Below are 13,250 nucleotides of genomic sequence, written 5' to 3'. Positions count from 1 at the left end.
GTCTTTTATAAAGTCCAGTAACCATCTCACAAGTGCTTGAGGCTTCTGGTGAAATGTGGTAACATATAGCAGGTTTTTGTTTAAAAATACTTCTGTTTTCTTGGGAAAAAGAAATGATTTGAACAACTCACTCAATTTGGGTAGATTACATGGAGTTTGTAATCATTGAGTCCCTCATGCTTTTTGATGGTCCCAGACAGGGACACTATAAAAGCTTACCTGTGAATTTTTATCGTCCCTCTGAGATCAAAGAGAAACAAAGTTCTATTGCTTTTTCTTCAACTTTTAACACTTTGTGCTGCATCTCTGTATGGTAATGGCATTTGAAAGGATAAGAGATTTAGTTCTATAATGTAGACTGTTTACAGATTTTCTAATGCAGACTGCTTACAGGTTTGGGGTCTGTGTGTGTGTGTGTGTATGTGTGTTTTATAATTACAAATGCATTTTTAAAATAGGTAATAAATCTCCTAACGGAATAAGTGACTATCCAAAGATCAGAGTGACTGTAACCCGAGATCAGCCCCGCAGAGTCCTGCCTTCCTTTGGGTAAGTGTTAAATCCTGCCTTTTTGTAGATGGAAACTAAGCACTTATTAGGTGCTCTCTCTTAGGCATTCCCACTTTTGTTCTGTTATGTAAGCTTGTTAAGTAAGTAGTCTGAGGTTATTAACTTCTCAGATATCTTACAGCTATTGAGAGATTTGAATTCAGGTGTGTGTTACTTTCTCTGCATAACAGCCTATGCTTATAGCATCTGATTTTGAAAACTTTTAAAAAAAATATTTGCTCACTTCTAAACTTTATTTTTTTTTCAAGAATTTTATTTATTTGAGAGAGAGAAAGAGAGCATAAGCAGTGGGAAGGGGCAGAGAGGGAGGGTGAGGGAGAATATCTCCAGCAGACTTCATGCTGATTGTGGAGCCCCAGATGGGGCTCAGTCCCATGACCCTGGGATCACAACTGGGACCGAAACCATGAGTTGGACACTTAACTGACTGAGCCACAGGCGCCCTTAAGCTTTGTTTTTTTCATTAAGTTTTTTATTTTAATTCCACTATAGTTAGCATACGGTATTATCTTAGTTTCAGGTATATAATCTAGTGATTAAACAATTCTACACATTACTGAGTGTTCATCATGCTAAGTGTATTCTTCATCCGCAATACCTGTTTTACCCATACCCCTACCCAACTTCTCAAAACTTTATTTTTTCCCTAAACTTTATTTTTTGAAGTATAATATGCATATGGAAAATGTAAAAACCATGATGAATTTTCATATACTGAACACATCAATTTTGTGTACTGTTCTTCTTTTATTTTTTTAAATTTTTTTATTTTTTTAAAGATTTTATTTATTTATTTGACAGAGAGAAATTACAAGTACACTGAGAGGCAGGCAGAGAGAGAGAGAAGGAAGCAGGCTCCCTGCTGAGCAGAGAGCCCGATGCGGGACTCGATCCCAGGACCCTGAGATCATGACCCGAGCCGAAGGCAGCGGCCCAACCCACTGAGCCACCCAGGCGCCCCTGTTCTTCTTTTAGTAGTGATTTTCTTTTCCTTTCTGTGTTCTCACATTCTAGAATTTCTATTGTTTGGATATTATTTTTCTAATTTTTCTCTATATTGATCTGATTGATCTAAATTTTGTATGTATTCTCTTCTTTTGTTGTTCTCCTTTCCCCTAAAAAAGAAATCTTTTACTGATTTTTCTTTCTTTTTTTTTTTTTGATGTCATAGTTTTTTTTTTTAATTTTTTATTTTTTTATAAACATGTATTTTTATCCCCAGGGGTACAGGTCTGTGAATCGCCAGGTTTACACACTTCACAGCACTCACCAAAGCACATACCCTCCCCAATGTCCATAACCCCACCCCCCCTTCTCCTAACCCCCCTCCCCCCAGTAACCCTCAGTTTGTTTTGTAAGATTAAGAGTCACTTATGGTTTGTCTCCCTTGATGTCATAGTTTTTAAGTCAGAAGAGTCCTCCTACTCCTTCCTCTTACGGTTTTTTTCCTTGTTCTAAGAATCTTATTCTTATTAAAAGAGGCAAAAAAATGATCTGCCTGGCTGATTCAGTTGGTGGAGCATGTGACTCTTGATCTCGGGGTTTGTGGGTTCGAGACCCCTCTTGGACAGAGATTACTTAAAAAAAAAAAAAAAAGGTAGCGCCTGGGTGGCTCAATGGGTTAAAGCCTCTGCATTCGGCTCAGGTCATGACCACAGGGTTCTGGGATTGAGCCCTGCATTGCGCTCTCTTCTCATCAGGGAGACTGCTTCCTCCCTCTCTCTCTGCCTACTTGTGATCTCTGTCAAATTAATAAAATCTTAAAAAAAAAAAGCAAATATGGATGCCATATCTTTTCTTACCTCTCTAGAACTGTTAATTTATTTTAAAATTTCTTCGTCTCCTTATTTTGTTTCCTCTGAATTCCTTTCCCCACTTTGGTTTATTTTGGTCTTTTCTTTCATATTAGAGTCTTTTGTTGTTGTTGTTGAGCTATAATATATTAATTTCGACATAATGATTTGATGTTTGCATATATTATTGAAAGGATTACTGTAAGAAGTTTAGTTAATGTCTATCACCATATAGAATTACAATTTTTTTCTTGTGATGAGAACTTTAAAGATCTGCTCTTTCAGTAACTTCCAAATATACAACATGATAGTATTAAGTGTAGTCACCATGGTGTGCATTACATCCCATGACTTACTGATTCGATAACTGGAGGTTTGTACCTATGTTTCGCTTTATTTGTGTTTTTGATTCCACATATAAGTGAATCATATTTGTCTTTGTCTTACTTCATTTAACAGCATACCCTCAGGGTCCATCTGTGTTTTTCCAAATGGCAGGATTTCCTTCTTTTTTATGGTTGAATAACATTTCATTTCAATGTGTATTTTCTCTATCCACTCATCTATTGATGGACATTTATCTTGTTTCCATGTCTTGGCTGTGGTAAATAATGCTTAGGTGAACATGGGGATGATGTTATCTTTCAGTATTAGAGTCTTTGTTCAAATATCTGGTAATGTTTGGCCCTCCATTCCTGTTTAAGAATGAGACAACTGGGGCGCCTGGGTGGCTCAGTGGGTTAAGCCGCTGCCTTCCGCTCAGGTCATGATCTCGGGGTCTTGGGATCGAGTCCCACATCGGGCTCTCTGCTCAGCGGGGAGCCTGCTTCTTCCTCTCTCTCTCTCTGCCTGCCTCTCTGCCTACTTGTGATCTCTCTCTGTCAAATAAATAAATGAAATCTTTAAAAAAAAAAAAAAAAAAAAAAAGAATGAGACAACTGAAAAGCAGCCTCTTTGGAGTTGGATAAATAGCAGATTGTAGGGCTAAGAGAGAAAGTATGAACAAGTATCATTTTGTTATTTCTTGTTTAATTCCATTAGAGTTAGAGGATACGCTATAGCATATTTCAGTTCTTTAGAATGTGTTAATATCTGTTTTATGTCCTAGAATATGGTCTGTCTGGGTTATGTTCAGCATGCACTTGAAAAGAATATGTATTCTGCTGGTGGTGGTGGAAATGTTCTATAATTGCCACACAAGTCAAGTTGGCTGATGATGTTTTACAGGTCTTACTGATTTTCTATTTTTTTGTTGATTGATAAATGAGGAGTGTTGATATTTTATACTATAATTATGGATTTGTCTATTTCTCCATTTAGTTATGTCAGTATTGTCTTCATGTATTTAAAACTCTGCAAATGAGTACATTTGACCCAGATTCATCAGTTGTTACGATTTTCCATATTTGCTTCATGCTCTGTCATATATACCTGAATTTTTTTCTGAAACATTTGAGTCTCTTAGACTCATGTCCCTTTAATCACAAGTGCATGAGTGGGTTTATTTCTTTTTTTTTTATAAGAGATTTTTTTTAAAAAGATTTTATTTATTTGTTTGACAGAGATCACAAGTAGGCAGAGAGGCGGGGGGGGCGGGGAGCAGGCTCCCTGCTGAGCAGAGAGCCTGATGTGGGGCTCGATCCCAGGACCCTGGGATCATAACCTGAGCCGAAGGCAGAGGCTTTAACCCACTGAGCCACCCAGGCGCCCCTGAGTGTGTTTATTTCTTAAATGTGAGGACGTTCACTTACATAATCATAGATAAGCAAAATCAGAAAATTTAGCATGATACAATACTCTTATGTAATCTCATTTAAATTTTTCCATTATAGAGATGATTTTTTTCTGGTCCAGGATTCAGTGCAGGATCATGTAGTACATTTAATTTTCATGTCTTTTTGGTCTCCTTTAATCTGGAACAGTTCCCTAGCCTTTCTTTATCTTTGATGGCATGGATATTTTTAAAGAGGAGAATGTATTTCTTTCATAGAATGTTCTCTAATTTTGTCTGATGTTTACTCATTACTTTTTCAAGATTAAGCAGTTGTTTGCTTTGTTTGTTTTGGTAAAAATACTACATTGGTGGTTTAACCTTTTGAAAACATTGCATCAGGGGTGCCTGGGTGGCTCAGTCGTTAAGTGTCTACCTTCGGCTCAGGTCATGATCCCTGGGTCCTGGCTTTGAGCCCCCATTAGGCTCCCTGCTCTGTGGGGGGCCTTCTTCTCCCTCTCCTACTTCCCCTGCTTGTGTTCCTCTCTGGCTCTCTCTGTCTGTCAAATAAATGAAATCGTAAAAAAAAAAAAAATCACATCAAGGTGGGTAAGACACCAGTTTCACACATTATTGGTAAGTGCAGGAAAGGCAGGCTCTGTCAGCAGCAACAAGGCCTAGGTGGGGGCTTCATGGCTTCCGTTTCTTTAATGGTTATTAATGTAGCATTCAGGAGATAATTACTGAGTGCCATTTGGCCTAGATTCTGTACTAGGATACAATAGTGAAAGGATGTTATCTGTTTTCGTGGAATTTAAAGTTTAGTGTGGGTTGTACACATTAAATAATGACACCAGTAATTAATTCCAGTGGTACCAGGTGACTAAAGGAAAAGTGAGCACCAGAGGAGGGTGTGTGTCACAGGAGAGCTAAATCCAGGGTTGGACAGTTGGGCACGAAGAAGAAGGCAGAGGCTTTCGTGTGGCAGTCCTGGTGACCGCAGACAGACATTCCGTAGTGGAGGGGGTGCCCTCTGGTTTAGAGATAGATTTAACTTTTGTGAATGGCAGGTAGTTGTCTGATTTGACAAGAGCAGGCTTAACCTAGGACAGATAGCTTAATCACAGGATGGTCTGGGAGCTTACATTTCAGCAATTTAAGGAGTTTCTTGGTAACTTCTTTTCTTTTTTTCTGTCTCACAGTTTTACTTTGAACTCAGAGGGGTATAACAGAAGACCAGGTGGCCGTCGTCATAGCAAAGGCCCTTCAGAGAGTTCCTTAACCTGGAAGCCTCAGGAACAGGTTGTAACAGAGATGATTTCTGAAGAGGGTGGCAAGGGTCTGAGGCGTCCCCACTGTACCGTGGAGGAGGTAAGCCCTTTTAGCTGAAAAAATAGTTTAAAATAGTTAAAAATACAGTTTTAAAAATAGTTTTTAAATAGTTTAAAAAATAGTTTATGAATTTTCCAGGGAATCAGTAATAAGTGTACTGGGATACAGAGTTCAAAAGGGATGGAAAGGTGTCCAGTGACTGTAAATTTCCCAGTCTCCCTTCCAGTACCTGACCCTACGATCCTGTCTGATGGTTAACAAGTCACCACTGATACACTTATATGTACCCTTCTGGAGATACTGTATAAATACATAATTCATCAATTTTCAGATTTTTTTTCACCATTGGACAAAAAAAGTCCTAGCATGGTCTCTCCCATGCTAGGGAGAGAGAAGTTTCTGTTCCTTTGGGCGTTTGAATTCTTCTACTAACTTGTTTCTTTTATAAGGCATAACTGTGACTGCGTAAGAGAAGTAAACAGTGAACATGCCCACTTTTCCCTTTTCAGGGCACTTAGTGTGATATCTTCATCACCAGTCTTCTTTTTACTTCTCTCCTGAGATCTTTGCTTATTCTAGGAGAATTTAGAATTGTTCCTGTACTTGGTATTTCCCAGGACCATCACCTATTGCAGTTTGCCAGATGGTTTTCTGAGCCATTTAGTTTCGTTGGTCAAAGAGTTATTGGAGGTCCAGGTTTTGTGCTCGTTGTCAGCAATTCAAAAATTGAATAAAATGTGGTCTTTGTCCCCTAGGAGCTTGTACCTAAATAGTTGTAATCAACAGAGGCAAGCAGAGAGAGGAATAGATTGAAGTAGGCTTCAGTATCTTTTAGATGAGAAATCAGAGATGGTGCTGAGCAAAAATATAGGGTATATACAGGATATATTCTAGAAATATTAAAGGTAATATTAGCAAGTCCATGTTCATTGGGTAAGGATAATATAAAGTTAGAAGAGGCTGAGTCTCAGATTTCAGTCTTGGATAAATATGTGTCATTGGCAAAGATACCCTATGTGTTTAGTGGGAAGATGATGACTTTAGGTTTGGACATTGTTTAAAGTGCCTGTGAAACATTCAAGAAGACCTGTCTCATAGACCCTTGGATATAGGTGATGGGAGAAATGAGAAGAAGGCAGGGTTAGAGATACATTTCTGAATCTTCTGTATATTGGTGTTTGATAAATCAGGGGAGCTAGAGAGATACTTAGGGAGAGAATGTAGTGTGAGAGAAGAGATAATGGGCAGACCATTGGCATTTGAGGGCAGGCAGAAGAAATAATTGGCAGTGGAGATGGAGAAGATCAGAAGTCAGGAGTGTATTGTCTAGGAAGGCAAAGGGAGGTCAGCAGGGTGAGGTGTTGGAGAGAGAGAGGTCAAGTGACATAAGGGCTGAGGAAGTGTCTGCTTGCTCTGGCTGTGGAAGTCATTGGTGACCCTGATGAGACCAGATCCATTTTGGAACCTGAATGTTCTGAATACGCAGGTGAATTATTTCTGTTGAGTTTTTTGTGGTTGACATAAACTGTCAAAACCCCAGATGCCATCAGAGTCTAGCAGATAACATAAATGAGTGGGGTGGGCTGGAGTGAGTGGCCCATCTAAGGAAAATAGCCCTACCCAGCTCCAGATTGGCCATTCAGTTTTCTGAAAGAGGGCAGATTTTTAGATCTTTCTTTTCAAATTTATAAAGTTGGTAATTCAAGAAATTTAAAAAGTGCTGGCAAATAAAACACATCTGTGGGCTGCATTTGACCTCTTGGTCTCTGTTTATGATTTAATGATAGCTTTAATGTGTTAAAACTTAAATGACATCCTTTCTTTTATTTAGGGTGTTCAAAAAGAGGAAAGAGAGAAATACCGAAGGTTATTGGAGCGACTTAAAGAAGGTGGTCATGGAAACTCTGTTCCTCCGGTAGCTCCTACTTACCACAGGTAAAAATGAGCTAACAAAGTAAATGCTTTGCCATATATCTTTTTCCTTATTTTTGGAGAGGGGATTGACAAGAAAGGCTTTGTTGAAAAAAAGAGGTTTACATTGAGAGAACTAGCCTTATAATTTGCCTCAATGGTGTATCTAGTAATAAGATATAGAGAGCACAGTGGTTTTACAAAATAGATTTTTCTGTTAGCTTTAGGATCTTTTGCTCACATGAACTCTTGAAACTCTGATATAGAAAAGTAGAATTATAGGTGGAAATCAAGTTCTGAGGGAGCAGAGTTTTTTCAACCTCTTCAGCATACACATTTCCCTTAGTCTCTTGTCTTTTTCTGTCTCTTTCCCCCTCCTTTTCCTTTCCTGCCCAGTTCTCCCTCTCTCCCACCCCTAGCCTTTCTCTCTGATACACACACAGTTTCTGTGGCATGTCGGCGATTGCATTTTTGCATGATTGGTCCTCCACATTAAAAGTAAGATTAAAGTCGCCCCAGGTTATAGAAGGTTTTCTTCATAAGACTTCTTGTTAAATATTCTAATGCTTTGGGCAAAAGATGACAGTAGCAGAAGGAGCTGATATCTGGCCTTATATTCACCTGTAAAAAAGGGACAAAAAATATGTGAGTACAAGATTGAGGCACACAGGAGAATTCTAACAAGTGGTATGAGAATACATGGCGGGGGTTGGAGGATCCTGGAAATTATGTAATGGCAAGTTGAAGGTAAAAGTCACAAGGCTGTCTAGCTTGTTGAATGTACAAATAGCAAAAGATTATTTGTCTAGGAATTTTAACTTTTGTTGAGTTTTTTTTTTTCTTTTTTTCTTTTGTTTTAATTCGTTTACTCAGGTAGAATGTTAATATTTTCTCTGTTTTGACTGGAAGCAATATGCTTCACGGGCTTTTGCTCCTGTCATCTTGGCAAAATCCTCAGACTATTTTGCTGTTTACATTCCTGGTTTTATTGTATTGTTTTAGGATCTATTTCATTATGTCATTTTAAATATTTCATCTTTCAACTTGAGTTTTGTCATACTGAGGTTGTTTGGTTGAGATGGTGCTGGGGATTGAGAACATCTAATTTTACCAACATTTAAACTGGAGGTTAGGGTAACTTGACTAAAATACTAGCATCAGGCTTATACTCCTTGTATCCCAGTCCCAGATGGTGCTATGTTGCATCCTCTCCTAATTTGATGTTCCAGGGTAATCAGTAAGCCCTGTTTCTAGGAACTTGTCAGATGGAGATAATATTTATGGTAGACTTTCCTTTTGTATCTGACCTTCTTCACTTTTTGTGTTCCTAAGCTCTCAAAGAAGTCAGATGGACACATTAAAGACCAAAGGCTGGGGGGACGAGCAAAGTCACGGAGTCAGAACAACTCAGTTTGTTCCAAAACAATGTGAGTTCCCAGATCTAGCCCTATCTCCGTATATTGACCTTAGTTCACATGCACATGAAATTGAGAAATGACATCCTAGTGAAAGATGGCGTATCAAAGTTTGAAACATTGTGAGACCCCAGGGCTTTGACTTGGGCTTATCCAGTATATGTAGTTTAGTAAAAAGGCCATTTCAGGACAAAGTAGATTCATAAGATAACTCTTAGTTATTATTCCTAGCTTCTACCTAGCAAGTATTTTGTGAGCCTAAAATTAGTTTCTTAATATTTATTTTATTAATGTCTTTATATTTCTCCACTAGCTATTCACTGAATGGCACTAAATGATAAGTAAATGTCTTGATACTTTGGAAACTGTGTAAGTTGAAATTCCAGCTGTATTATTGATTAAAGAAGGAAACACTCAATCTTTTCTTTATCATCTTCACAGACAGAGTTGTTGAAACAAGGGGACCTTTATGCTCAGTGAGAACTGAGAAGAGGTACATGGTTCAGTTCATTCTAAGTTTTCTTTTGATCCATTATTTTCTTCATAAGCTATATTGGTAAATAATTATGTCTAAAGAATTCTGAATTCTCCTTAGCTCTGGTAGCTGGTCAGCAAAAATGGGTACACGGGTTGCTGTTGTGTTAGATGCCCACCCTAGCTCGGAGGGTGCCCTTATGCCCTGGGCATTAGGGGTTGGGAGATGCAGATGCTACTTGGATAGGTGTGTGGTTGTAGTGGGTATCTGTAGACATTAGCACCCCTAGTATAAGAACAGTGAAAGTAGTTCTGTGTGCCTTTAGGATTTTGGATGATAGTTATAGCAGAGTTTGGGGTAAGCTATGGCCTTTGTCCAAATCTGATCCACCTGCCTATTTTTTTAAGTAAAGCTTTATTAGAACACATTCATGATGATTCATTTATATACTGTTTGGCTGTTTTTAATCTCTGATGGAAGTTGAGAAGATGTGACAAAACCTGTAAGATTTGGGGCACCTGGCTGACTCAGTCTGTAGAGCATGTGACTCTTGATCTTGGGTTCCTTAGAGTCATGACTTTGGGCCCCCCCATATTCGACATACCAGTTACTTAAAAAGAAAAAAACAACACCAACAACAACAACAAAAAAACCCATAAGATTTGCTAAACCCAAAATATTTATTCTCTGACCCTTTTCAAAAAAAAAAAACTTAGCTGACCCTTGGTTTAGAGGACTAGATAAAAAAATTTAAAAATTATTAAAAAAAAAAAAAGAGGACTAGATAAACTCAAGGTGGTTTTTGTTGACAAGTTATTAACTCTTATTTCTAAAATTAGTCTCATGTGTGCCAGTTAAAATTATCCAGCCTATACTCTTCCAATATTTTTCCTCAGGTGTTGTTCAAAGGGGAAAATTTCTGATACAGAAAGGACAGTTGGAATCAGACTTGAAAATGAAGGTGTAAGTGGAAACTCTAGTTAAATTTTATGTTGTTTTACTCTTTCACCTGACCTGTGTTAAAATGTTGGCGTTCATGAAAAGAAAGATGAAAAATATTACTTTGATTTCTAATTTGATTGTTTTCTTTGAAAAAGCAGCAGGGATTGAAGATGTATATACAACTTTTGGCTTCCTTCTGAATTCCCAGATTTTTACCTCTGTATAGTAGCCACTGTTTTTGTAAGAGAGACCAACTTGTCTCCATCCCAACCCTTATCTGTAGTACCTGGCTTCTTTTGGAGAATTTTTTTTTTTTTTTTAAAGATTTATTTATTTATTTGACAGAGAGAGAGAGAGATCACAAGTAGGCAGAGAGGCAGGCAGAGAGAGAGGAAGGGAAGCAGGCTCCCTGCTGAGCAGAGAGCCCGACGCGGGACTCGATCCCAGGACCCTGAGATCATGACCCGAGCCGAAGGCAGCGGCTTAACCCACTGAGCCACCCAGGCGCCCTCTTTTGGAGAATTTTAAAAAACCATATGGTTTTAGGAAAGATATGTTCAGTACCTTTTGAGAGTCAAGAACTCAGATTTATTTCAAAATTTAGCAGTCTTATGCTTAATTGGATTTTACATTTTTCGGTGTAAGTACTGGAATAAAAAGTGTTCTGTGGTCTCCATAACAATACCAACATTTTAAATAATAGGAGAGTGTTTTGCTAAACAGTCTGTAACCAAAAGAAATACATTTCTAAACTAAAGGCAAACTTGAGGTTTTAGATTATTTCACATTTTAGATACATAGAAATATCAAAATTTAGGGTGCTGCTTTATGTGAAGTACCTCTTTAATCAGATTTTTCTTCTCCCATTAGACCGCTCTGTAGGTTGAGTGTAGGTCTCCGAACATCCCTGTTCCCAGTCATTTGGATTGAAGCCTTCTATATAGAGTTACTGTTTTTCGCCTGTGGAACACCAGCTGCGAAAGGGTGGAAATTATGGCTGAGAGAGCACAGAGAGGGAGTATATTTGGAACCAGGCTAAAGACTACCTGGTGCTTCTCTCTGTGCCGAACCTGAAGGCTCTGCTGTCTGGGGCCATCAGCTGCTGGTTTCCTAGGACCACGATCCCTGGCCGTGAACTAGAGAGAAGAGTACTGGCTCGGCCTCTGGAGACTAGTGTGGTTCTCGTCTGAAGCTCTCTTGCTAACTCAGTTTCTTAATTTTAAAAGTTGGGCTACTAGGGGCACCTGGGTGGCTCAGTGGGTTAAGCTGCTGCCTTCGGCTCAGGTCATGATCTCGGAGTCCTGGGATCGAGTCCCGCATCGGGCTCTCTGCTCAGCAGAGAGCCTGCTTCCCTCTCTCTCTCTGGCTGCCTCTCCGTCTACTTGTGATTTCTCTCTGTCAAATTAATAAAAATAAAATCTTTAAAAAAAAAAAAAAAAAAGTTGGGCTACTAGATGTCTTAAATTAACTATTGAAGGTCACATAGGGTCACAATAAGGAAGGATATTGTCAGAGTTTCTGGAATGCTGGCAGAGTTCTATTTGCTGACCTGAATGGTGCTTATATATGTGTTCATTTTACAAAGATCAGGTGGTACGTAAATGTGTGTACATTTTTCTGTAGTAAGTAATTCCTTTAAAAAAATGAAATGGATCAAGTTTACTTATTATAAGGATAGTAGTACTTTATTCCAAGTGATCGGATTTTGGGTCATAGGTTTTGCTTTTTTAAAACACTTCAAAATGTCTTATAACCATCTTACTTTTCATTGGCCTAAGAGAATTGAAAATACTTTTCTTGCTGCCTACAGGGAGAATGATGAGTGTTCTGTTTCATGGTTTATAATTGAGGTGTCCTGTGAGCCTTAGGTTTCGAGCATTTTTGTTCCTCTTGCAGGGACAGGCAGATAGACAAAATCTCCTTCCCTTACTTGGGAGATTCGCTAAATCTCTCAGGACAATGGCACTGTTCTATGTTTCATGTATTATGTGTGTTTATATGTGTAAATACCAAACATGTCAATAGAATATAGACACTTTTTTGATCAGAGGAGGGGACACCAGCTGGAACCTGACCTATCCGAAGAGGTGTCAGCCCGACTCCGCCTGGGCAGTGGGAGCAATGGCTTACTCAGGAGGAAAATGTCAATACTTGAGACAAAAGAAAAACATTGCTCAGGCAAAGAGAGGGATAAAAGGATGGATGATCTTCTTGAACTTACAGAGGTATTGTTTCTTGTGTTGATCAGAATAAGAGGCATGTTTTTAAATGACTTTAGTTACCAAGAATTGAACACATTTTATTTTGAGGAGTTTCTCCAGGCTAGGGACGAGTGTATGAGAGAAATCAGATCCAGTCACTGGCTACATTGATCATTAGTGATCTGTGAAAGTGGCCTAAGGGATCAGATTAATGTTCAGCAAATGTGAGTAGACATATTTGTCACATATATTGGAATATTATGGGTTCTTTGCAGATTTTTCTTCAAATATTTTGGGTTTTATAGTATGGGTTTGGCATTAGGAATGAGTTCATTGCATTTTTAAAAAAGTGATTCTTGTTTACTAAAATGTCCCTTTCATTGATTATTGGATTTGAAAATAGTGAAAACTTACTTGAAACACCAAGGAAATGAAGGTAGTTAAAAATTCTCATTTTAGTATATGTGCTGCCGAAGAGTGAGCCTATATCTTGGCTCCTTTTCCAGTGTTGTGTTAGTAGGTGGTAATCAGTCAGTCCTATGCAGTGAGAACCTGTGGAGCACTTACTATATATTGGACATGGAAGTGGAGAGATCCATAAAACGGCACAATTGTGAGCAGTGAAGGAAGCAGGATTTAAAGTACTTAAATGAAACTAATTTCTGTTGGGTTTATAGATTCATCTCAGTAGCTTAAATATGCATTTATCTGCATAATTCTTCAGAATAATGAAGCTATCTATTCAATGAGGACTCAGTTGGTAGACCAGAGTTTCTCCCTGTTTGCTTATTCCCTTCATGTCCAAACTGTATAGTATGATCTCCAAGGGGTTCTAATTCTATTACTTTGATGATTTTAAATAAAAGGTTAGTAGGTAAATAAAGAAACGTGAAAATACTT

General features: G+C 38.4%; 1 protein-coding gene across 6 annotated transcripts in view; it reads left to right on the top strand.

The window, feature by feature from the left end:
• The window catches only part of SENP2 (SUMO specific peptidase 2), a 35,108-nt gene that overhangs the window by 9,620 nt on the left and 12,238 nt on the right, over window positions 1-13,250 (top strand). For 5 of the 6 annotated variants that reach the window (XM_059163224.1, XM_059163221.1, XM_059163219.1 and 2 more), the window contains 7 exons: window positions 459-549; window positions 5,277-5,445; window positions 7,238-7,341; window positions 8,650-8,744; window positions 9,174-9,225; window positions 10,104-10,170; window positions 12,198-12,374. In XM_059163224.1, the coding sequence (XP_059019207.1) occupies window positions 459-549; window positions 5,277-5,445; window positions 7,238-7,341; window positions 8,650-8,744; window positions 9,174-9,225; window positions 10,104-10,170; window positions 12,198-12,374 (755 nt within the window). The remainder of the gene's footprint in view (window positions 1-458; window positions 550-5,276; window positions 5,446-7,237; window positions 7,342-8,649; window positions 8,745-9,173; window positions 9,226-10,103; window positions 10,171-12,197; window positions 12,375-13,250) is intronic. The other variant, XM_059163223.1, reaches the window with a different exon arrangement.

The sequence above is a fragment of the Mustela lutreola genome, chromosome 2 (genome assembly GCF_030435805.1).
Source record: "Mustela lutreola isolate mMusLut2 chromosome 2, mMusLut2.pri, whole genome shotgun sequence".
NCBI classification, from domain to species: Eukaryota; Metazoa; Chordata; class Mammalia; order Carnivora; family Mustelidae; genus Mustela; species Mustela lutreola.
Note: the sequence above shows the minus strand (reverse complement) of the source record. Positions and strands in the feature narration are given on the sequence as shown.